The 26,752-nt window shown below is 40.9% G+C and overlaps 1 protein-coding gene across 13 annotated transcripts in view; it reads right to left on the bottom strand.

Annotated features, from left to right (window-relative positions):
• KIF16B (kinesin family member 16B) overlaps positions 1-26,752 on the bottom strand; it is a 292,229-nt gene that overhangs the window by 31,143 nt on the left and 234,334 nt on the right. For 7 of the 13 annotated variants that reach the window (XM_058684835.1, XR_009248807.1, XR_009248808.1 and 4 more), the window contains one exon: positions 23,523-23,612. In XM_058684835.1, the coding sequence (XP_058540818.1) occupies positions 23,523-23,612 (90 nt within the window). Of the gene's footprint in view, positions 1-2,284; positions 2,369-21,941; positions 22,068-23,522; positions 23,613-26,752 lie in introns of those variants that run through there. The other 6 variants (XM_058684831.1, XM_058684829.1, XM_058684830.1 and 3 more) reach the window with 2 other exon arrangements.

Here is a 26,752-nt window from a genome sequence, read left to right as displayed (position 1 = left end):
TCTGTACGTATTTATGTATTTAGTTTTATCTCTAGGTAAAGTTTCATATAGGAATTTAAATATATGCTCTTAGAGGGAAAAAAATTATTCCATATAATACCTAGCACTGTCTCCAGCATGTATTAGGAATTAAGTAAATGTATACTGAATTAAATCGAACAGAAACTCAGGGAAAGTAATTATGTTAATTTTCACATGAAAATACAGGAAATCAAATGGTGGCTTCTGATGTTAGATTAAAAAAAAAAAAGATACAATAGTCGTGGGAAATTAACTCAAGAATCTCAGATTAATTTTCCACTAAAGTGAAACTGAATTATCCTTGCTCCTTGAAAAGGACATAATACTCTAAGATTTAACCGTCAGCATGAGGCAAATGCATTTAATTTAAAATGTGCCTATTTCTACGAGGCATGGAATCCATTCTTTAAAGGCTAAAGCCACAGGTAAATAACAGTCACAGGCAATGGAATGGCTCCTTGTATAGGTAGAGACATCAATACAGAATTCTGTTTATTAACAATTGATGGCTTAGTAGGGCTAGGTGATTGGGTGGGAGGCACAGAAAGAACAAAGATGGGCCCCCACCTAAATACCAGGAATGAAAGAGGCCCCTGAGCTGTGCTCTGACCCTGAAACCTGGAATGGAAAGACAGGAGTCACCAAGGGCAGAGCTCACAATACTCAACACACAAGATGCCCAATCTGTAGTGGCACAGCCGGGGGCCGTGTGAATTCAACAGGAGCCCTGAGAAGCTAGGAAAGATAATAGTCTATTTCCTGTTGGTTTATAAACTTGTTTTTATACACTATCATGCTCCACCTTTCCATTAAAAACAAGTCTAGATAACTGAAGGGGGTAAAGGTTAGGTAAAAAAATAAATAAACCATCACCAGTTCTATCATTATTTGTACATTTTTTTTGTATGATACAAAGCAAACCTTTAAGAGAACTTGATCAAGCAGGCTCACCACCATGACCTTTCCCTTGAAGGCAAGTCCTTCAGTTGGGTATCAGGGTCATGCCAACTCATAGATGATTTTTAGAAACCTACTATGATTCATTCAAAGCTCAGACTTCATAGACCCAGGACCTCTTCAAACGCATCATTCCTCCAGTATAACTCAAATGCCAGGAAGGATTGCTACACCCTGAAAAATCCTTCTTTCCTCAGAGCGATTCTATATGAGGATCTCAAAACTCTAAGCTGCCCCTGATGGACCACAATCTCCTAATCTTTAATTTTAGTTTCCCATTTCTCCCCTTCTTTTGCTCTCACTGGACCCTCCAGCCTCTGGATGTTTCCCTAATCCTTGGTTCACTAGCATTAAGTGGATCCCACGGGCAGTCATTTCAAACTGGCTGTCACCAGGAATGAGAATAGAACCTAATTTTGATGTAGCACTTCATGATTCAGGAGGGGCTCTCTTGGGCCTTCTCTTACTTGATTTCATTTGCAACAGGTCTTATTATTATTCCTCTTAAATAAGTAGCACAGAGGAATTTGAGAGGCCCCATGAAAGCTTGCTGACATGAGACTGTAGTCAGCTATTTGTAATTTTATCCTGCCCGCCTCAGTGGCAAGGGACACGAGCCAGGCAAAACGGCACAACGGCAGGAGATACAACCCAGGATACCTATGACCGTGCCTTAGCACCTAGATTCAGCCTCAGCGTTAGATTCCAACCAAATAAGCAACTCTATCTTGAAAAGGAATACAAACTACATAAAGCAGTCAACAATGTGTATTGGCAGCGAGGCACTCAGAAAAACAAGCTGTGCTGAGCCAAAGTTCTATATGTAGCTGGCTCAGAAGAATAAATTAAAACAAGTCAAACAAAGCCTCACCATGACCAAAATAGGTATGTGTCTTTTTGCTTCCAACTCTCTCAAAAAAGTAACAATAATGCAATACTATCTATCTTCAGTTAATTAATTCAAGCTTCTTGCAGCAAGCTTTTGTACCTCAATCTGTATTACAGACCATCTGTCTCTGCGAATCGTTAGCTCTCACCCACAGCCTGCTTCCTAACCCTTAGAAGAAATGTGATCTCCTTCAAAGCCGGAAAAACGTTCTGTTACACCAGAGGGGGGTTAAGGACGGACATTTTAAGTAAACCGATGTCGTTACTTTACGATGTTCCGCAGCCACCTCCGCTGTTAATGAAACAACACCTTCACATCCGTGAACAGGAGCCATAGTGTTTGTAACAGGAACAATTCTCACTGGTCAATCAGATGGCAACTTTTCTATACGGAGAAAGCAAAGCTTAATTCTGTTACCTCTAAGTGACTTCGCCTCTCAGCAATCACTCGTTCATCCTTGTTTCCAAATAGTTTCTTTGGAGGGAACTCAAGGGTAGCAAGCTGAAATACATATTTTATAAGAGATGCATTAATATCATACCTATGACCTTTGGCTTTTATTTATCTATTATCTGCAGTCTCTATCATGGGGTGAAAAGAGGAAGAGGTTGGAAATTTAAAGATGGTAGGTCCTCCCCTACTCTGTCACTAATCTACTGTGTGACCTTGAACAGACAGGGTAGGACTCCACAATGGTCAAATGAGGAGGAGAGATGATGGGAACTCAGAGAAAGGACAGGTCTTAGTCCCAATATTTTGTCTCAGATGGGTGTTTCCCAAGTTTTACTTGTGAAAACGCAAGTTTGTTCTTTTAGTCTTCTCCTCACGCTAGAATTCAATTATTTTTGTGCTAGGAATGAAAGCTTACCTTGCACAGTACTGGAACATTCTGTAAAACATCCTGAGACCATTGTTCAGGTTCCTTAAACATTCCATATTGCCTTTTTATAGCTATGGTTACAAATGAAGAATTCCCGTGTGAATGGAGGACCTCTCTTTGAATCTTTTCCTTGTTCTTTAGAGAATAAAGGTTTAGGATTTGCTTTTAGCCAGGTCTCGGGATTTCATGGTTATTTTCTTTGTGCTTCTCTTCTCGGAGGTATTAAAATCGTAATAAAAAGATAAGTTTTATTATAGGCTGTGAGGCAAGAAAGAACTCCATAATCTGATGAGCACCTGACCAGCCAGTGCTGCTCTGGTCAAATGAATGCTAAGCGGAGCAATAATTGCTGATGTTGGTGAAATTCACTATTTCCTGCCTTCCTCACCTTGTCGGGTTCAGACAAACTGAGAGGCTGATGAAGGATTATCAAGAAAAAAATTAACGTTTCTTCCAAAACATATGTCACAGTGTGTCACAAAACCCCTGTTTTATACACATGTAAATCTCTTAGTTGATTTAAATTTTTATTACCACAGTGGCAGTCAAAAATTAAGAACCGGCGCCTATATATTTAGTGCTTGAAAAGCTCAGTATTAAAGTAGAAGAATATATGTAAAGTGCACATAAGTGAACTTGGTAAATTTTCAACTTCTCAACACACTGAAGCCACTACCCAGATCAAGAAAGAGAACATGATCAGCACCGTAGGCCCCGCCAAGCACCCCCTCGCAGCCCTGCTCTCCCGCCCTCCACAAAGACTGATGCTAGCCTGACTGACTTCTAACAGTGAGGCTCAGTGTTGCCTATTTTTGAGGTTTATGAACTCCTTGGTGTCTGCCTTCACTCCCCTACCTCATGTTTGTGAGATCCATCCATCTTGCTGTGTGTAGCAATAGTTTGCTCATTCTTGTAGCTACACAGTATTCCATTATGCGAACATTCCACCATTTATTTGTTTAATAGTCTTGTGTTACTGGGTTACTGGTTAGTTTCTAGTTTGGGGCCATTGGGAATTGTGCTGCTATGAACATTTTCCCAAAGGCCTTCTGATGAACATATGCAGGGATTTCTGCTGGTCAGAGTCTTGGGAGTAAAAATGCTGGGTCACAGGGTATGAAAGTGTTCAGCTGTGTTGGAATTACCGAATGGTTTTCTGGAGTGGTTTAACCACCTGACACTCCCATGAGCAGGGACTGAGAGATCCAGTTGCTTCAGATCCTTGCCAATATCTGGTCCATCTCTGGTTTGTCTTTGCAATTCCATTGGGTGGGCAGTGATCTCTACTGTGGTTCAAGTTTACATTTTCCTAACGACTAATGACGTTGAGTGTCACTTTCACATGCTCACTGATCATCTGGTTGGTCATTGTGGGGAAGTGTCTGCTCAACTCTTTTGTCATCTTTTATTAGGTATCTAAGGTATCTTCTGTTTTCTTATGAATAGCAATTCTCCTTGTTAACTCTCATCAAGGTATCTTTGAGGACTTAATGTCCTTTTTTAAAGTTAACTGAGGTTGGGAAGATGTTTACTCCTTTTACACTCTAGCGTTGTACCAAAGCAGAGAAAACTTGGGGTGGGTGGCATGGAGCACCTCTTCTCCTCCTACTCTCACCATGCTCCAATTTTGGTGATGACACAGAGCTTTAAAATCAGTTCAAGGTAAAGTGAAAGATCTTAGGTACTGAGGTAAGGCACACCCAGTCTGAATCTTGGCTTGACCACTATCTAGCTGGCTGGCTGTGTTTCTCTCTGCCTAAATATTCCCTGCAGAAAGGCAGCGGACAACGATCCTAAACTTCCCCAGGTTTCTGTGAAGATGTAGTGAAATAATGACAGATGGACCTTAGCTACTGTTACGATTTGCTAGAGATCTGCTCATTACAAGAAAAGCAGCATGCCACATCCTCTTAGACCCTCTCTCCATCCCTGGACTGGTGATGTGGCCTCAGGGAGCAAAGGGTTTTCTGGAACCTTGGCCTCGCTGGCAAAAACACACTTCCCAGCTGTTGCAGTTTCGAGAAGACAGGTACACCAGAGCTTGTCTTTTGGGCTTTATCTAGCCCCGATTTTATCTTGTACAAGCGTGTTTCCCCCCAGCACTGACGCTGAAACCTTGGCAGGCATGCTGTCACAGTTGGTTGTTTTGTCATTTTCTTATATGGCTGATGAGGTGATGTGGTTTCTGTCAGGGGAAATTTATAGTCACGTTTGTGTGCTCAATCAGAAATGGGGCACTAACAGGACTTGAGGCAGCTGAACCGGGTGGGGAGCAAGCATTTAGCTGTCCTCGTTGTCAACAGCAATACTCTATTCTGAGAGGGAGGATAAAATTTTGTGCTGTTAATAACCACCCTGTGAAATAGGCACATATAAAGTATGTGTAATGCTGTCGTTCAGATTTTTAAGAAGAAAAGGACACCTGTTAACAACTTTCGGGCATATAATCAGAGGACTATAATATTCAACCACTTAACTTCAGAGACCAGGAAACACAGTTAGTTCTAGACTTAAACAGTCATGGCGTGGCTGAGTTGAGACAAGGAATCAGCGCTGACTCTGAGTGTTTCACAACAGTGCTGTAGAGGGTGCCTGCAATGTACAGAAAAACCCCTTTCAAGTCCTTGGGAATCTAGGATTCAGAAGAAAAAAAGTAACCCCTTCTTAAGAATATTAAACCAGAGGAGTGATGTATAGCTGCTAGGCAGTGGCCAACAGTTCCAAGAGCTGTGAACAGAACCCCATGAAGACTGGTACCCAACAGGGGAATGGGAACATGCAGGAAAGCAACAGCAGTCGGGGTAACAGGAAAGGGGCTGGGTTGGGAGGCAGGCTCCCAGAAGTCCATCCTGGGATTGGTCCTATGAAATTAGTCCGTTCCTGTCAGCTTACTCCTCTCACAATAAAAACTGGGAATAACGGTGGCTATCCTTATACACAGCTGAAGAGAGGAAGGAACGGGGGCAGAAATTCCAGTATGAATCATGATAGAAATGCACACTAGTGGGTCCATGTGCTTTTGGTGGGGCTGGGGCACAAAGCAAATAAAGTAGAAAGGCAAGGCTGTGAGACAAAGTATAAAAGAAAAATACTGCCTCCATTAAAATAATTATATTTACATCAGAAACAGCTCTCCAACTCTCTTCCTTCTGATAGAATGGAAATGACCTTCATTTCTCCTTTTTAGAGAATCTTAACACTGGTGTTTAAGCCTTGCTATCTATAAGCTCTTAGGCTAAATGAGATGAAATTGCCAATTTTGTAAGTTAAAAATGGTTGAATATCAGCAATTTCATCTGGTTAAACCCTGCATAAAACTTTGACATTTTTAAGCGACCACTAGGGCAAAGATACATTTCCATCTGCTTTACCTGCCAAGGGTAAGTATTCTCATTTGATGGACTGTCAGTGGGCTATATCAAACCGATATTCTTTCAAAGGCTATTTCTCTTACTCAAAAATAATACTAAACTAGAAGTATCTAATATTAAAAAGTATATGACAGTGAAACAGCCGAGGAGTTGGGAATGGGGGCCAGGTGATGCAGGAAGCCATTTGGGAACCAACAGCTGTTGACCCAGAACATAGAGCCACACTCGGCCATCTCAATCAGCCCATCCTCCATAAGGAAAAGAGACCATCACAGTCTTTACCTGCACTAGGGGAAGGAGACAGGAATTACTGCTTCGTTCTTAAAACATTAATATTATGCATGGAGGAGGGCACTTGGGACGAGCACTGGGTGTTGTATGGAAACCAATTTGACGACAAATTATATTTAAAAAAAAAACAGTAACATTATAAAAATCCTTAGAAGAAGAGCTCTAGAACAGAGAAGAAACCTGAACTTTTTCTCTCTTCAAGAACAAAGTGACTGCCTCGTTTCTGTTAAAACAGACAGCAGAAGCAATCCTCCATAGGTTTCATGTCTGGATTGTGAATTACTTAAATTTTTTAAAAAGGATAATTTACCAAGATCAACAAAGCCACTGGTCAGTTTAAATAAAGTGCCTGGAGAGCCAAAACAGACGAACAAATGGGCAAAACAAACAAACAAAAAACAAACACACATAAACACACCAAACAAAAAAGAGAAACTCTTCCATTTTGCCGAAAGTGTTGCTGTCTGAAAAGTAACATTTCCAACAAGAACACAAGAAAAGGTTAGAAAGGGGGCGGTTCCGAACTGTCCCTGATTTCTCCACTCATGTCTGATGTACATCAACATCTTCTGTTTGCTTGCTTGGTTTCCTCATGTTAAACAGAAATTTGTAAATAAGATAAATTATATTTGCTGGACGTTTTTATCTCTTTTCAAGTTCTTTATATTCACAAATTTTCATTTTTATCGACTTATTTTTTAATCTAGCAGATGGTCTAGATTTGATTTCCATGAGAGACACTGTCAGGAACAGTGAATGGCAATCTGTAGGCGGGGGACAATGTCCTCTTTGATTGCCTTTGTAACCTGTGATAAAGGAAATATAGTGTCCTACATTTCTAAAAATCATAGTTCCTTAAGTTCTATATTCCTTACAGTAACTAAATTCGAGAGCGACTCAGATAAATGTGATTCATATACAAATTATCAACATACTGAGATTCAGTAATGAGGGAAAAAATGACTTTCCTTACACTTTCATTTCATTTTCATAAAGAACAAGGGCCATGATTTCCCCCTTATAACTCTCATGGAGAGGGTGTCTCGTGTTGGAAAGTATGATTCTACCAGAAAATAACCTTTCTACAAACGATAAGATGTGAGGGAACAGTTCTGGTTGAAGGTAAAAAAAAAAAAAAAAAAAAAAAATACTGCCTCCATTAAAATAATTATATTTATTTTGGCGGAGCTTTATTTGTTCCCCTTCAAAAGCACAAAAAACAAGAGAAGAGATGAAAAGGAAACACTGTGTCTCCAAACTAGGAAAGTGGCAGGGCTCTGCCCTGCAGCCTGGGCAGCACCCAGGGAAAGCTTGTGGGGAGTGGGGAGATGGGGAGCTGCCGGGGCCGCCCTCACCTCGCCCCCAGACTGCTGGCATCATGAGCTGCCCACCAAGGCAGGCATGCAAACTCTCGGGCAGCCCACTACACTGTGATTAAAGGGCTAAATCTGGGGACAAGGAAAAGGCAGGGGACAGCCGCCGCGAGAGGAAGGTGGGTAAGGGCTGTGGGGGTGGGGAAGGACCTGGGGAAGCTCACACTACTAAGGAGAGGAAAGGTCTGAGGCCAAGCGTGTACCCCACAGCGATCCCACAGCCCTCACGAACACCAGAAAGGAAGACAGTATGTGTCACAAAGACAAAACCGGTGGAAAGAGATTCAGAAAAATCCCAGGCAGAAGGTCAGGCACGTAGTAGGTTGCTGCCTTCATCATCGCCAGTATCTGTCCTCCCCTCGCCCCGGGATACGCTGCTGTTCCCCCAGTCATTAGTCTGCTGCACTGAAAGATGAGATGCCATTAGGAGGAACCCAGATTGGTACGATGACTAAATGAGTAGGGGTGAGAAGGAGGATGAGGGACATGTAAGCAAAGGCAGATAAAGAACCACCACCACATGAAGAACGGGCCAGAGACAGCCAGAGGGGTTCAGATACAGAGTCACTCACGGGCCACCTGGGGGGCTCAGTCAGCTGGGCGCCCATCTGACTCTTGACTTTGGCTCGGGACATGACCGCACGGTTGTGAGATTGAGCCCCATGTCGGGCTCCATGCTGACAGTGTGGAGCCTGCTTGGGATTCTCTCTCTCCCTCTCTCTTTGCCCTCCCCCCCACCCCACTTGCAAATGCTGTCTTTCTCTCTCTTAAAAGAAAGAAACTTTAAAAAAAAAAAAAAAGGAAAGAAGTTACTCATGGTCTTGCAGGAACCACAAAAATCATCTCAAAAGAAGAGCTGAAGAAGTACACAGGTTGAAGGAAGAGACTGCGAGGGGAGTGGGGTGGAAAAGCGAGCCAGCTCTGAGAGAAATGGCTGACTCAAGGACTGGGACAGGGAAGATTTAAGCTAAGCCTGAAGCATCTCATAGTGCCCGAAAGGAAGTGCCCAGAAACTTCAAAGCACAAAGATGGAGTGTTACAAAGGAGCACAAGCATTAACTGAAAGAGCTCCTAAAGGCCAAAGATGAAATAATCTGAAAACAAAATTTAAAAAAACAAAACAAAAAAACTAGTATTGGCTTATAGCCAAAATATGACCGGACAAGCAAACAACTGAATAAAGACAGACACGGGAAAGGAAAGACAAGCCCTCCACGCACAAGATTTCCAAATAACTTGTGGCTATCTCACCCTGAAGGACATGGAACATACCTCTCCATGACTAAAATGTGTGCTGTGCACAGGGACTTCCTTCCAAAGAGAAAGTGTAGAAAAGGGGGAAGCCATGTAACATTCCGGGGGAGAAACTGGGAGAAACCTCAGCCAGGTGATATACATCAGTATCAACAGTGATAAGCCCCACGGACAGTGTTTGTCTCTTTCATCTGACATGATCATAACGGCACTTTTACCTCTGTAGTTCTCTCCTCCCCAAACCCACAGCTCTAATCACAAGAAAAGCATCACACAAATCCCAACAGGGAACATTCTGTAAAATACCTGACCAGCATTCCTCAATACTGTCAAGGTCATCAAAATTAGGTAAGTATAAAAAAGTGTCACAATAAAATGTAAGACAGATTCCTGGATGGGATCCTGGAACAGAAATGGGATATTAAGTAAAAACTAAGAAAATCTCAAAAATGTAAACAGTAATAATGGATCAATATTAGTTCACTACTTGTGGCACATGTACTATAGTAGTGTAAGTTGTTAATAACAGGGGAGGTATAAATCTAAAACTATTCAAATAGGACTTCTGGCTTGTGATCTGACACGTTGAGAAGCTTGGAAGCCATCACCCTTGCCCTCAAAACAAGAAAAAAGCTGAAAAGACTAAAAATCAATAGCTCTTCGTAGATCCATCAGAGAGCTGAGGTCATGGGGCAAACTAATGTCCCCAAACTAGAGAGACAAGCAGGAAGAGACTGAGAACCATATCCTATTGGGTGCAGAAGCCTGTAGCTGGATCCAGGAGAGGCAGCAACAATTTAAACTGTAATTGGTGAGGGGCACTGGCTGGCTCAGTGGGTTAAGCCTCCAACTCTCGATTTGGGCTCTGGTCATGATCTCACGGTTCGTGAGATCAAGCCCCACACAGGCCTCTGAGCTGACAGTGCAGAGCCTGCTTGAGATTCTCTCTCTCCCTTTCTCTCTGCCCTCCCCCGTTTGTTCATTCTCTCTCTCTCTCTCTCTCTCTCTCTCTCTCTCTCTCAATAAATAAACTTTAAAAAATAAACTGTAACTGGTGAATTACTGGAAGCTCAGTACAGACTAGTATTTGAGTTAAAAACCCTGGGTACATGTGGGGTCTGCACACTTCTGTTAGTTTTATCCCCAGGAGTCCAGCCAGGTTCTCATCCTGAGATGGGAGAAAAATCTGCTACTTTCCAGCAGGAGAGAAAAAAGTAATCATTCTGAAATACACCCAAAGCTCTCTGTTGTCCTTAACATGGCCTGCCCTCAAGGGAAACTTGTACCAGAATCTAAGCACTTTGGGATAACCAAACCTGGGGAAAGTAAAATGCCCCACAGCAGGCTCACTAAAAGAGGACACCTGATCAAAGGCCAATGCAGGCTTTTCCCCTTCCCTCTGGCCACATCTCACCACCACATCAAGAGGCCTCCTGATTACAGTGGAAAGAGCTACAAGCCCCAGGCTCTACTGAAGAAGTCTTTAGCCAAACCCAAAGACCAGGAAGACCAAAACAAGGGCACCTGGGAAAACGGTAGCCTCTGATACCACAGCTACAGCAAACAGCAAGCACAGCCTGGATTCTAGCCAATGAACATAAAACCTCACACCGAAGGCCTATCTACCTCAATTCCTTTCATCCAATACACCATGTCCAGCTTTCAGCAAAAACTGACAAGCCAAAAAAAAAAAAAAGTTGATTGAAAAATCAGTACCACCACACCCTCACTATCTACCTCTCCCTACCCACAACCTACTAAAAAAAAGAGAAAAAGAAAAAAAAAAAAAGTGGGTCAGAAGCACTCCACAAAGAATGGGGGAAAAGCAAAAAACACTTATTAGAATGAAAGCCCCAGTAGAAGAAACGTAGAATGAACACAATGAAAACACAGATTAGCATGTAGTATAGAGAGTAAGGGACAATGCAAAATGAAATGTGCTAAGGGAAAAGTCAACATGACCCAAAGAGTTTATGCCTAACCAAAGTGTCTTTCAAGTGCACAGGCCACAGAGAGACATTCTCAAGCACACAAGAACTCTGGTAAAACACATCAAGCTGCATCTTTTCAAAAATGTACTGGATGATCAAAAAATAACCAAGAGATAGCACAATATAAAGATCTCAGGAATGAAGAAATTATGGTAAAGTAAATGTCCTCTCTATTTAAAATCACAATATTTAGGGGCTCCTGGGTGGCTCAGTCAGTTGGGCATCCAACTTCAGCTCAGGTCATGATCTCATGGTTTGTGAGTTCAAGCCCTGTGTCCGGCTCTGTGCTGACAGCTTCAGATTCTGTGTCTCCCTCTTTCTCTGCCCCCACCCCACTCACTCATGCTCTGTCTGTCGCTCAAAAGTGAATAAATGTTAAAAATTTTTTTAAATCACAATATTTAATAATATGTAATTATGTAAGTCTATGTACAATGTTTAATAATATATAATTATATGAATTTAGGTATAAAAGAATGTGAATGCTATATATCTTGACAGTGTAAAAAGATAATACAAAATGACTTAAAATTTGGGAGATGGGAGTAAACATAAGTGTACTGATCTTAACTTTGTTAGAAGAGTCAGTTGATCATTCATAAAAGGGAAACACAACTGGTCATTTGTAAACTAGAAACACATTTGAAAACTGGCAACTAAATTCTAATGTTTGTTTATAATCTTTTTTCTTAAAGTCCTATATATTTTAGAGAACTTAAAACTTCTTGTGGAGCAACATTTAAATTTTTTTTTTTTAACGTTTTATTTATTTTTGAGACAGGGAGAGACAGAGCATGAACAGGGGAGGGTCAGAGAGAGGGAGACACAGAATCGGAAACAGGCTCCAGGCTCCGAGCTGTCAGCACAGAGCCCGACGCGGGGCTCAAACTCACGGACCGCGAGATCATGACCAGAGCCGAAGTCGGCCGCCCAACCGACTGAGCCACCCAGGTGCCCCTTGTGGAGCAACATTTAATTTGAAGTTCAGTAATTTCATCAATTTCATTTTCTTTCACTTCTGACAAATTCAAGTAAAATTAAACTTACTGTTTGCAAGATACAATATTTAGAATGACCCTAATGTTATAAAATTATTTCATTCTTTTTCTCATTTTAGTTTTTTATCAATCTATATACCCATCCTTTTATCTGTGCCTATTAATTTAAGTACGTATGATAATGTTCATTAAATAGTAACATTAATTATATTTAGAGAATGATTTGGGGCAATCTGTTGTTTTCTCTCTGTATTACGTGGAATTTTTATAAATGAGCATGCATCATCTTTATAGAAACAATAAAAAGTGATTATTCTCTTTACAGATTTAATGGAACAGTTAAATTAGTGCCATATGTCTTTTTCTTTTAATAACCTGGGATTTGGGGCAATCAGATTTTGAAGTCTCGGTTCAGCACAGAGCTGCTGGTATATTCTCGAGCGATGTAAAAAAACCTAGTTTTATCACCTATTAAAATGAAGGAGTTGACCTAAGATGTTTTAAGTTTCTGTTCAGCTCTGAAATTCTGTAACTCAAGTACTGATGATGAAAATCTCTGTATGCTGAGTAAGAAGGAGTAGCATTTGGATACCACAGAGATACTTGGCTACATTGCCTCTGAGGAATGTCCTGACTTCCTGCAAAATCCTCACAGCATTCTTATTTGAAGAAAGGCAAAGGTATGTAGAAGGGAAATAGGGCCGGATTTATAATCATGAAGCACGGTACTTTTCAAGAGGTTGTAGAATAGAAAAAGGACAGATACAAACGGGAATGCAGTATTCATGAGAAATCCCTTAAAATGGTATCTTTTCCTGCTACAACCATTATCTTTGCAGCAGGAGTGGGAAATGATGCAAAGATATTTGAGCTCTTATGGGAAAATTGTACGTTTAAGTTAAAAATGATGACGGAGATCAAATAAATTGGATATTTGTGGAAGACATGGTAGGCCTGGAGAACACTGGAAGAAAACTTAACAGCCCTTATGGCCTACTTCGTATAATTATGAAATGTGATTATGCAGACTAAAACACAGGAAACAAACAAATGAAGCTAAAACAGCACATTTCTTTGGCCTGAGAGAAACATAATGACAAGCTTGTTCTGCAATTCAGTAAATAAAACATATTCTAAAGACAAAAAGATTGAAATAAAAGCCATTAGAAAAATGAAATCAGTAATTTTGAGGCCTACTGACTTCCAATGAAATTTGTCTTTCCCTTCTTCAGTGACTGTAGAGTCTAAAACCCCGAGTTGTTAATTTCATTTTGAATGTTTGAACCACAAGTCTCTAATTTGCAGGCTGAACAACAGATCTGTATGAAGAACTATCAACAGCATCAGATAAGACAATTAATAATTGCTTATAACCAGCAGCCATTTTATGGAATTGCCTGTGAATTTCAGTTTTGGGAAAATGAAAGCATGGAGAATCCATTCATCCATGAAGTTGGTGAGCTATGTATGTATGTGCATATGTAACAGCGATAGTGTCCGCATTCTCTGTTGCTTTGTAATATTTCTTAATGATCTTAATGATCTCAGAGTTGGTTTTTCCCTTTCTGACTCCCAGTGAACTCACACAGCTCAATTATCTTCAAAGAGCCATCATGCCCAAATGCTGACTCCAATGTTTATTAGATTATAATAAGATAGGTTGGCCAGTCTGCTGCCATCACGAAGATAAATTAAATGCAATGGAAACGTTTGATTTTATTATAAGCCTTTCTCTCTTGGCCAAGTTCACTTTTTGGGTGAGCCAGACCCTATATTAAGCCCAGGTGGTCTCGGAGGCAACCGCATAGATTTTGATAAATGGGATCATTATTTCTTTGAATATAAATAATGGCAGCCCTTATACAGAAATTTAAATGAGTGATAAAAAGCCTTGTTTATCTTTTATGATTTCATAACAATTAAGCTGCTAAAACTGGATTATAAATCACTGAAAGAAAACTGAAAACAACTAATAAAGTGTGGAATCTTTACTAATGAAAGAAAAACATTTGACTTCTGTTACCACCTAATAAAAGTGTACTTTATTTTCATTCCTCATTTACAAAGCTCTTTCTTTTTTTTTTTTTTTTTTTTTTTTTCCCTTACTCCCATAACACTTGGCTACCTAACTAGTACCTGATTTTTAAAGATTAAGGGGGGAAATTCTACCTGGCACTCTAATTGGTCATATCAGCTATAACCTGACTTTTGTAAGTAGACATACCTACGTGATGACTGACAGCATTTGAAACATCCACACCCTGCAGGTTTGTGGCTGTGAATTTTAGCCACTCCAGCTTTTGAGAAATGCAAATAATGAAAACTCATCAAAGGGCTGCTATAATTCTCACAGCTGACTAAGTGGGAGCATTTCTGGCTACTCAAAATTAATAGCAATTTCCAAAGTCTTATAAGAACAGCTGTCACTGAGAAATATACTCACAAACACAAAAGGAACTCTCCTCCAAGTTTCACTAGAGGCATGAAAGAGCAACTCTTCAGAACAATCTGGGTGGATTATTAAAGGAGCAATGACAACAGACCTCTCATAATAAGCACACCACACAATATTGATGAATACCTGCTATCTTGCCCACAGCCAGGCACATACTAGACTCACCTCAAATATCTGCTGAATGAATGCACAAGGCAGGACTCTTTGCTGGTGGTCCACATGGTATAGCCAGCAATTACAATGAGGACATATCACAGACAGAGCTGCTGCCCTGTTGTCACTGAAGTGCTAAAACTTGGAGTCATCCTATGTACAAAACCATCGCTGGGAACATAGTTAAGACTGCACGGACTTGGTCATATTCTGTATAAAGATGATAACTTTTTAAAATGCAATCACACAAAGCCTCCCAAAGCCAGTATCAATCTTATTCAGGCAGGGGCCAGTGAAGGTAGATTTGAGGACATTCATATATGCTGCAACAATTTTGAAAGTAAGAATGTTTCAGATATGTGAGAGTTTAATGTTGCATATTTAAGAATAATTATACAGTTGGACTAACTCAGATGCTTGCATTTTCCATCTCTTATTATGATGTTACTTGTCTCTTTCAGGGACTGAGACATGGCAAGAACTTGTCTTTGTCACAATATTCAACTAACAGATTTTTGCAGAGAAGAGATGTTTTTCTCTTTGGTCTCATCTGGGGCACTCTGAAAATTCCCCTTTCGTGAATGACCAAGGTCATGGAGAGGAAGATTCAAAACACAGAAAGAGGACTAGGAATGAAGAGACATGAACTTTGCCTATACCCCAAGTCTTGATGTGACTTTCAACAAAACTGAGCATTTAAGTGTCCTTCCTTCCTTCTTTCCTTCCTTCCTTCCTTCCTTCCTTCCTTCCTTCCTTCCTTCCTTCCTTCCTTCCTTCCAAGAGACAGACAGCATGAGCGGCAAAGGGGCCAAGTGGGAGGAGAGAGAGAGAGAGAGAGAGAGAGAGAGAGAGAGAGAGAGAGAGAGAGAGAGAGAGAGAGAGAGACCTAAGCAGGCTCCATGCTCAGCACAGAGCCCCCAAAGCAGGGCTCGATCGCACAACCCTGGGGTCATGACCTGAGCAGAAATCAAGAGTCTGATGCTCAACTGACTGAGCCACCCAGGCACCCCATGAGTCCTCATGAGTCCCCATGAGGCTTGGGAGTGCCCAAACCTTTAAGACTCCTTGGTGTACTTACATTTCATAGTGTGCAAATGGGTCCAACCCGTTGCTATAAAAGTCTCCTTGCCGGTTGCAGAGGAAAGCCTGATACTCTATGCTTCACAACTACCCACTCTCAGGCCCCACATCAGATTTACTGAATCATAATTTCCTAGTTTGGCAAAAAGCTTCCCAGAAAATTCTGAAGTCTTTTGCCCCCAGCTCCCCATACACTTGAAAGAAGTAATTAAAATACTGTTTTATGTCTTGGGTGGAGGGAACAGTGTGTTGCAAACCATACAGTGAGGTACCTTGGTCTCTCTCATAACATACTAGGTCAGGAAGCTGGCAGGAGGCGTTCTATTTTTGCCTACATAGCTGTTTGCTATTTAAAAATCCAAGGGGGCTGAGCTCTTGGTACAGGTGAATTTATCTAAGGCTTACTGAATGCTCCCTATGGCTATGGTTGGTAGCATTATAATTTGGGTGGTGAGTAGATTTGCAATTTTTATATTAAATTTGGAAAGCTGGTTATAAAACTGTTGAGAATGCATTTCAGTGATGGATGGCAAAAAGCTGTCCAAATCAAATCCAAGGCCAAGAGCCAGTTTCTTTTCTTCCCTGTCCACCCCCACCCCCTTTTATTTTTGGTACTGCTTTGGGGAAATTACTTGGAAAATACAGAAGGTGAGAAATGGTTCTATCAGCACAAACTGGAAGTCCATATACGAATTAAACCACCTCCTTTTTTCCCCTCCCACTGTTATTTACTGGGCACCCAGAGACCGTTACACTTGAGACAGAAGAGTTGCTCCATACAGCAATCTTTCATGTTCTATTCAAAAGCTCTGAAAACATTTTCCCCACCCCCTCAGCTCTGTAGGGAGAAGGGAGCCCCCTTGGGGATGCGGTTGATGGAGGCTGAGGTCCTGTTTGACACTTGGGGACTCGAATGACTCACTGTGATAACTCAGTTATGAGGTAGACATTCACACGTCATGTTCCATGCCACGTATGCTGTCACCACACACGGGCATTAAAAGTTCCCGTAGCATTGATTTTGATGGTACCTTTCAATACAGAACATAGCCCATTTTCATGGTTCATCCTTTTGCCTCCAGGAAGACCAACACAAACCTGCTTCCGAATGACTCTTGGCCAAGATTATAAAAGGACCCTTGATGATGGATTCCAATGCCTAACTTCTCTCACTGTGAGATGGTTCTCCTGAGAAGTATGGTGCCCACTAGGTTCTAGCACTTGTTAAATATATTAAAATTAAAGACCTCTAAAATCAGAGTGTGGCATCTCCGAACCTCCTAGAATGAGCAGCTCTCACTGACCCTCTCATCTTCCAGCCCCATGTCCTCCTACTTTATAAAATACATACAGAGCCCCCTAGACCACTCATCCAGAATGTTGATGGGGCACAGGCACCATGTTGCCACTCTTCATTCTGATGGTTGAGAGGGAACATGGTCTTAAAATAGTCTTTCTTCCCAGCTTCATGATAAACTGTGCTTTGATCAGATCATTGTCCACTCTCAATGACGTGGATCCATAGGTAAACTTCATGGACACGAGATCTTAACAGTAACTCTACCTCCTCCGTGGCAAAAAGAGAACATTTGTGTTTGAGCATGTAACTTGACTGATGCTTAAAGGGATTATACTACTGACTTTAATGGAGTACAAAATTTTTCATACAGATAAAGAGCACTGCAGAAATGATTTGCATGATAAAATTTCAAAGACATGCTCTCTAGCAGATGCTGCATATTACTTCATAGTCGCTTTCAATAAAATATTTTATCTGAGGCTTTCACAGTCTTTTACAAACTAGCTGTGCCATTATCATTTTACAGATGTGGAATCTGAAAACACAGGGTTTAATTTGATTAAGATTCCATACAAGGTCAATGAAGGGGAGCAGAGAAAGAAAGCTAGAAGGAGCTATTATCCTGCACAATACATGTCAGTATATCAAGAGGACAATTAATTCAAGACAAAAGGGAAACCTATTTAGAATCCAGAAGAAGCTAAGATGAAGGGAAATGAATAAACAAAAGTAAAACAACAATTTTAAAAACCTTGAACAATGCAGCACCTCGAGTGAGGGCTCAGCCCTCACTGAGGGCTGGAGTGGAACATTTCCAGTGGAAATGGAAGGAACGTAATGTTCACATATGATCCAACACCACCTGCAGCCAATCCGTTCTTCTTTAGTGTTCCACAGAACAAAGAACTTTGTTTTCTTTTTCTGAAATTTGTCACGATACAAAAACAATGGACTCAATTTTTCTTTAGTGTCTACTTTGTCCCTGCCCTCAGTCCCCATGCCTGAGTTTCATGGGACCCAGTGGCTTTGTCCTTTCAATTCACAGGTTTGTTTTGCTTTTAATCCCCCTAAAGTCCTTCTATTTTCTTCACAGACACACATTATAGCTAATAATCAATGACCTCTTCCTGTTTTAATCGGGTCACCACCCAAGTGTATATAAAGTATCCCTGAGGGGTCTCCAGTTGACATCCCTCTCCTTATGGAGACATTATAGTACACAGTAAATAATTAGGCAAATACATGGGAGTAAACAGGGAAATTAGAAGACGTAGCTGAATGACGGTTAAGGAATTCTTAAAACCTTGCCACTACTTGGGGGTAAGGCTCGGGGCTCTCAGTCAACCCAAGTTTTGTGTGTTCTTTTCCTAATCTTGGTTCTTCATAAATTAAGTCTTTAAAAACAGTTGAGCAATTACCCAATTTCTTCACAAGGGAAGTATGCATGTGTGAATCGGAAGTCATGCAGCTACCTTTAAGAATGTCCACAAAGAAGCAGTCACAGCAGCAAAAATCTGGAAACTACCCCTATGTCCATGAGGAGGAATCTGCGAATCTGATAAGGTGGTATGCCCACTTTGTTAGTAGACACCACTGCTCCTGGCAAAATGATCAATCACTTGATAAGCTGATAAACTGTTTGTATAGACTAGGGAAGTGATAGCTATCTGGTGTGAAGTCATAGATTCAGGCTTCTCTGAGTGAGGTTTCTTTTATAGCTCAGCAGGTCTCTTGTAGGTACTCTGCTGGAAGCAGTGATATTTGTCTTATACCTTCCTCAGGTCAATCAACGCTAGGTATGGCCTATGCAAGTCCTGTGAGTACGAATGTTTAGCTGGACCCAAGAACTCCTGAGGGCATTGCAAATGATTACTTCTGAGGGCCAGATTAAGAGAAACTTTCACACTCTATGTATACATCTTTGAATGACTTCAATCTTTTACCATACACATGTAACTTATTATATAAAAAAAAAATACTGAAAGAAAAAAGAAAATAGCCATAAAAAGAACTGTTATATCAAACTCCTGTAGAGGTATATCCCCCAGGAAAAACAGGGCTAAAATGCCAGAAGAAAATGTGAATGAACAGGATATAATTCAAAGTTCCAAAAGATTATAAGCTACAACCCAAACTAAAGTTTCAAGGTGAACAAAGATTCTCCATCTTGGCAAGTAATTACAAAGCCTATGTATTTTTGAATTCAAGGGTTTTGGTTTTTTTTTTTTAATTTTTTTTTTTTTTAATGTTTATTTATTATTGAGAGACAGAGAGACACAGAGCGTGAGCAGGGGAGGGTTAGACAGAGGGGAGAGACACAGAATCCGAAGCAGGCTCCAGGCTCTGAGCTGTCAGCACAGAGCCAGATGCGGGGCTCGAACTCACAAACTGCGAGATCATGACCTGAGCCGAAGTCGATTGCCCAACCGACTGAGCCACCCAGGCGCCCCTCAAGGGTATTTTTTCAATATATTTTTCAGCTTGATTAAAAATTTGAAACCTTGTATAACTTGGTAAATTTAGTATGTATCATTACAAAAAAAAAAAATAATCAACCATCTTGTTACCCTTGTAACTAAAAGACCAAGGGGAGTTTCATACTTCTATCAAAATAATGACCCCAATTTGGTGAAGGAGTGAGGTAAATAAAATATGTTCCCACTTGGCTATGAAACAGTTATCTGTGAAAGGAAATTTTCAGCATCCTTCTATGTGAACCTTTGGGCCTTCCTGAAGAAGTTACGTCTTTAACAAGTCAAATGATTTCTAGGATGCCGACAGGCCAAGTAGACCATTTGGAGATAGATGATTACTTCAGTAAGATTAACGTTATATACAGAGACGTCAATAATATGCACAATGATAAGAGCAATCATAACTGTTGAATACCTAATGAACATTATTGATCTCAAGTCTCCACAAACACTTAGCACGTAAGAGTATGTGAAGGTAGGCTGCGCAAAAGAAAAATCAACTTTATGGAAGAAAATACAGCTGATATTCAACTTGACATTTAAGCTTCATCTTGAAAATGTTAACTGGGCAATGTCGTTCTCCTCTCACTGAAATAAGATTTATCTAGAGCTACAATGACACGCTGCTGCCTTTTTACAGATAATGTTTTCTCCCCATTTCTATTTTTATACTATTGTTTGTTTAGAGATAGTAAATGGAGCCCAATTGCCTGGGCTTCCCGACTGGCTTCTGCCCACCAGGTGTGTGACAGGAGGCAAGTCTCTGGCTCCGACCACAGGGTCCTGAATGGCAAAAGCATAACACAAGACCCAGGACATGGGAAACAGTCAGTGGTGAGGAAACCAGTCAGAGTGTGGCTACTGTAAAGCTCAATGGCACCCCCTCAGGCTTTGTAATTACAACCTCCCTTTCTACAGGCAGTGTTATTTTAGGATCTCACCACATGGTTTCAAATCACTACTCATATTACCTCCTCTCTTTCAAACACATGCATACATGTGTCTGTAAGTTCTTTACATTTTTTGCCCTCAGAAGAAGGCAAAGTCACCAAGTTGGACTCAAAACAAGGAAAAGCAATTTCCAATCTTGGTTATCAGTTAGATCGTGAGCCTGCCTTCAGGAAAAGGGTTTGTATGGGAAGTCATACACGGATAGAATGGAAACTCTAGCTTAGTTTCCACATCCAGACCTTCTTTAATATCATTCGGTGGTTTCCGACAATACTTGTGATCAAGTGATACATGATACAGTCCCTCCTTCCTGTCCCTACCTCCCTGTCCTCATCTCTACCACACTTGCCACTTTTCACAGGACTTTTTATTCTTGGAACATGCTTGGCCAACAGGCGCGGTCCCACCCCAGGGCCTTTGCATTTGCTGTTCCCTTTACTTCAGATGTGTCTACCCCAGATTTTCATGCCTGGCTCCTTTTCAACATTAAGATTTCCCCAGGCCTGCCTAGCTCTCATGCCACACGATCACACTACCTTGTTTTATTCTCTCCATGGCACTTAACATTATCTAAAACTATCTTATTTGTTGGTTTGTTTGTTTACTGTTCATTCTCTCTGCTTCCTGAGAGGAGGGGATGTGGCTGTCTTGCCGACAATGGTATTCAGTGTGGGGTGGTTCAATACAGACTTGTGACTGACTGGATGAAAGAGACCAGCCCGATTTTCCTCATTCAAAGCTCACTTAACTTTTTTCAGCAGGTACGTACACTCTTTCTGCCCTTGAAAAGGATTATCACATATGTGATAATCTGTGTTCGTTAATGTTGCCGGCTACCAGGCAATCTCTTCCACTTATATACTTACATCATGTTTAACCTCAGGGGTGTTTTCTTCCATTATGTTTTTAAAGACTGCTTCTGTTTGCTTTGAAATTTTCTTTAAAAACACTGATCAGGACTCGGCATCTGAGTGCCCAACCCTGAAACGACCTTTATACTAAAATGCCCAACATCCTCTGCCCATTACATTTTATGGGTATTTTTCCTAGAAGGCATGCAGCTCACTTAAGATGGTAACCGTCACATAGTGTGCGTGTACGTTAAGTGTTAGTTATTATATTTTCCTTGTTTATTGTCAGTGTGTCCCCATATGAATTCAGGATATGTAAGAGAAGACATTTTTGTTCTTGTCCGCCACTCTATTACTAGAATGTATTAAATCTGCCTACATACAATGGCGCTGAACTAATGGCACTGAAAGAACAGACATGAAATAAATCCTGCAATGCATGATACACACGTATTATAATTGATAGGATACACATACATTTGTAGCATTGGGGAAAACCTGCACATTATTAAAGCACTGGTGGAGTAACTTATAATTAAGCAGGTAACGAGCTGCAAAGCTCAATTTAAAAACAAGTCACTCTATACGGTAATATGTACATGATACTTCCAATTTTTACTGTCAATATTAACTTGGGACATGAAGAGTAAATTGCAGAAACAAACTCAATAACTTGACTTTGATGCAGTTACTTCTGGAAATGAAGCCTCTTGAGGAACACTGAACTAAAATCCAAATTCGCCACTTCTTCAGCTTTTAGTTCACTGCTACCTAAGAGCTTAACAAGAGAATTTCGGATTCCTCAATTTTACGAGTACTCAAGGAAGCTTTTATTTATAAAAAGGAATTTCTCTTTATATTTATATCAGATAGGAAAGAGTAAGAGCCATGGAAAGGTTAAGGAAGCATTAGTTATTTGATGTGAGGGAAAAATGTCTGACTAAATTGTTTTCTAGGCTGTCATAAGAAACTATAAAAATAGTGTCGAAAAGCAATACTTAGTGAAAGCAGGTATTAGACAGTGCCTACTGACTGATTTGCAGTCAGTTCAAACCAAAATTCCCAAAGAGTTGTGCAGATACAAGGCTTCCTTTAGTTCAAGTAAAAACACTCACTCACTCACTCGCTCACTTGGAAGTATACATTAACTTTAAGAATACTTTTCTTTGTTAAGAAGGATTTTAGGGGCGCCTGGGTGGCTCAGTCAGTTAAGCGACCCACTTCAGCTCAGGTCACGATCTCACGGCCCGTGAGTTTGAGCCCCGTGTCAGGCTCTGTGCTGACAGCTAAGAGCCTGGAGCCTGCTTTGGATTCTGTGTCCCACTTTCTCTGCCCCTCCCCTGCTCATGCTCTGTCTCTCTCTGTCTCAAAAATAAATAAAAATAGGGGCGCCTGGGTGGCGCAGTCGGTTGGGCGTCCGACTTCAGCCAGGTCACGATCTCGCAGTCCGTGAGTTCGAGCCCCGCGTCAGGCTCTGGGCTGATGGCTCGGAGCCTGGAGCCTGTTTCCGATTCTGTGTCTCCCTCTCTCTCTGCCCCTTCCCCGTTCATGCTCTGTCTCTCTCTGTCCCAAAAATAAATAAATGTTGAAAAAAAAAAAAAATTAAAAAAAAAAAATAATAAATAAATAAAAATACTAAAAAAAAAAAAGGATTTTAAAACTACTCTTTGCCCAAAGAGGAAAAGATTAATAATGTATCAATACACTCTGGATATCTGATCAGATGTATGAAATACCCCCTTGCTTCTAGAGAATTCCATATTGACTATCTACCTCCCATCCATGTTTGATGGCAAATTAACCTTAAAGACCTAATTTCTCATTAAGTGGAAGTCTAAGCATTAATATATCTTTTTTAAGAGAAAAAAGGGCAAATCTATATTGAGGGATTTATTACTGTTTCATTTTATTAGATCTTACCATTAAGAAGTTGTAAGTTTATTAAAATATTTGTTTAAAATTGGTAAAATGTACTAAAAGGGTAGAATTCATTTACTGTCACTTTACTATCACTTTCAAAATCCTGTGTTCAGAAAATGTTTAAATTGTGTAGAACAGAAATGAAACAAAGAACAAAAGTTAAAAAGCTACCTTTGACAGATGCGTAATTGCAACAAAACTTGGTGACACTTACAAGCTAATACCTAAAGGGAGGGGAGCATGATAATGCAATCAGCTCATTTACTTTATAAAATAAATGTTCTTAATTGGAGATAATTATTTCATAACTTACCTCTGCATACTTTAACTTCAATGTTTTATGCATTTCTCGAAAGCGACTGTAGCGCCTGAATACGGTCCATGTCTCATCTAGGACAGTAATCTATTACCAGGAAAATCAAAATAAATCAGCATTAATTAGAGGGGAAAAAAATGACTAGAATTAAAAAAAATAATTTTAAAATTAACAAAAAGTGATTAGCATGTGAAATTTCTCCAGAACTGAAAACATTAATCTAACTGCATAAATAAGACTTATAAATAATAAGTGTTCTCTACTTAAGGATGCATCTCTGGTTCCTAAATCTGTTTATAAGCAGCATGTGCCTATGTAAAATGAAAGACAGTCACCTCTTAATGGCTTATAAAAAGTGTCCCTTTACTCTTCACTTGGGTGGTAGAAAGTAAATCCCATAGGGTGACCTTTCTGTTATGGCACTGTGCCCATACAAAATGTCAGTGCAGGCTCCCACATGCCACCATAGTGGATAGGATGGGAAAAAATGAGAGAAGGAGAAGCCAAGAAGTAAAGGGAGGAGGAAAAGGAGGAAGAGAAGGTAGAAGGAGAAAGAGGACAAAGAAAGATGAGAAAAAAAAAGTCTGTAACTCAATTATTAGCATAAAAACATACAACATAGTTGGCTTTATTTTAGAGGAGGAATTCTCAGTCCAATATTTAACTGGTAGTCGAACTTACAGTTCCTGTTGAATGTGCTAACTGGTACACATGCAAAGGTCCTGAGGCACATCAGCTCACATAATCAAGATCACAGTGACAAGGGGAGGCTGGTAGACACCACCAGCCTGAACAATCACAGGCTAACAAGTCTCAAATTCCTATTACAGTTCCCACTTTTCTTCCTAGCTCTAGACCCATGTACCCGAGTTGGAGACATCATTCTCTAGATGTCACGCCAAAGGAACTTCAAGGTCATGTTGTCTAAAACCAAACTCCACATGCTCTCTCTAGTCTCTAGTTCTTATCTGGTGTATTTTGCCACCATCCAGCAAGCCCTGTCAGACAGATGCTGAAGCCACACCTGATCCCCTCCTCCCCACCAATGTGACCAAGGTCCAACGAGTACTAGGTCTTGCTCTTTTTGCTTTGTAAACATTTCTTAGAGTTCTATCCTTCCATCCTCCACCATCATCACCTTCTCACTCTGGGCCTTCGGGTCTCAGATGGCCTTTGCCAGGGCCTCCCCCAGTTGTCTGCATCCACATTTGCCCCCTCCAATCCCTTCTCTGCACAACTGCAAGGGCAGCTTTATTCCACACACTCCGCTCCCCTAAAGACCCTGTGGTAGTTTCATACTGCCATAGAAAAGAGCCCAAATTTTTAATTTTAAAGAGCCAAATTTAAAATTTTTAACCCACTGCCTGCAGCAGCCTCATTTCAAGCCTGCCCCCCCCTTAGGTGTCTTCACTCCTGCATACTCCCTGAAAGCACATACTCTTTCCCACCGCAGGGCCCTCGCATGGGTCTTATCCCTTTATGGGAAATCTTATCTTGCACATTACAGCAATGCCCTTCTCGAGCACTGTCATTCAACCTGACTCTCCCACATATAAACCACAGGGGATCAGTAGGAAGGGAGAAGCAATAGTGGGGAGAATACCCATGCGGGTAGCTTCAGGAGGAGTGAGTCTTGAGTCTCAGCCATTTGGTTCGCTCATTTCCCAAAGTGGCAAGTGAGATGATTTTAGGTTACAGGAGCATGTACTTTTACTTTTTTTTTTTAAAAATGTTCAGCATTCTGGTTCTGTATTCATTATTTTCTTTTTTTCTTTTTTTAATATGAAATTTATTGTCAAATTGGTTTCCATACAACACCCAGTGCTCATCCCAACAGGTGCCCTCCCTCATCACCCACTTTCCCCTCCTCCTACCCCCCATCAACCCTCAGTCTGTTCTCTGTTTTTAAGAGTCTCTTATGTTTTGGCTCCCTCCCCCCCTAACTTTTTTTTTTCCTTCCCCTCCCCCATGGTCTTCTGTTAAGCTTCTCAGGATCCACTTAAGAGTGAAAACATATGGTATCTGTCTTTCTCTGTATGACTTATTTCACTTAACATAACACTCTCCAGTTCCATCCACGTTGCTACAAAGGCCATATACCTAGGGGCACTTGTACCCCAATGTTTGTGGCAGCACTTTGAACAATAACAAAATTATGGAAAGAGCCTAAATGTCCATCAACTGATGAATGGATAAAGAAATTGTGGTTTATATACACAATGGAATACTATGTGGTAATGAGAAAGAATGAAATATAGCCTTATGTATTCATTATTTTCAATGATTTTTTTTTTAAATTGTGGCAGGTTTCTTCTTATGAGTTCCCCCTAAAAAGTTATTTCTCTAAGGAAACAAAAAAGGTAAGTATATTTACAAAAAAATAAAAGGCATTAAATTAAATAAAAACAGTACAGTTCTGCAGCTATAAGTTTTTAAAGCTGGTATGCAAGTCACCACACTGCTCCCTGTGGCTAAGCTGGGGGAGGGGGAGCTTTCTCTCTGATCTCTCCTCTTCAATAGACCTCACTGAAGCACTGTGAGGGAGGCCACCACAATCAGCATGGGTGTGAGGACTTTCTTAGGGTGAGAACACAGCAATACACTGCTCTGGCTGGATGCAAACCAGGTATCAAAGAGAGAACTGTAACAGGAGGGGCCACGATGCTGTCTACTTGTCAAGAGAACCCAGAATGTTAACGGGGCCACACTCAGGGCCTGGGAGCAGGAAGATGCTGGATGCTCACAGGTGAGCCCTTGCTAGGTTGGGACTTTGAATTCCATAGGAAGTCATCAAAGAAGCCTAGAACTCCCTCATCCCTCAGTCTCTACTGCTCCCTGGCTCTCTTTGGTTGCTTCCACTGTACCTTTTGAACTCCTAACCAGTCACCAGCAAAACACCCTAGATCCTTAGCCTCTTCCAGAAACATCCCCTTCATCCTCACTCTAAATGGAAACTGGCTCTCCCCTGAAGAATCACTTGTCCTGCAGTCCTCTCAAGTAGGGACTATTTTCTGCTGGGATGTAGGAAGGCACTGTTGTTCTCCTACCCAACTTTCAAACCATCGTTCCTCTGTCCATTCTGAAATCCCTCCTCTGTGAAGCTCATGCCTTCTGATCCTGCTCTCCATCTTTCCTGCAGGGGCCGATACACCTTGGTCACTTCTCCAACTCCCTGAAGGTCTTGGGCTCTGCTCACTGTCATCCACACCAACACTATGGAACTGCTG

This window comes from Neofelis nebulosa, chromosome 9 (genome assembly GCF_028018385.1).
Source record: "Neofelis nebulosa isolate mNeoNeb1 chromosome 9, mNeoNeb1.pri, whole genome shotgun sequence".
NCBI classification, from domain to species: domain Eukaryota; kingdom Metazoa; phylum Chordata; class Mammalia; order Carnivora; family Felidae; genus Neofelis; species Neofelis nebulosa.
This window is presented reverse-complemented; position numbering and strand designations above follow the sequence as displayed.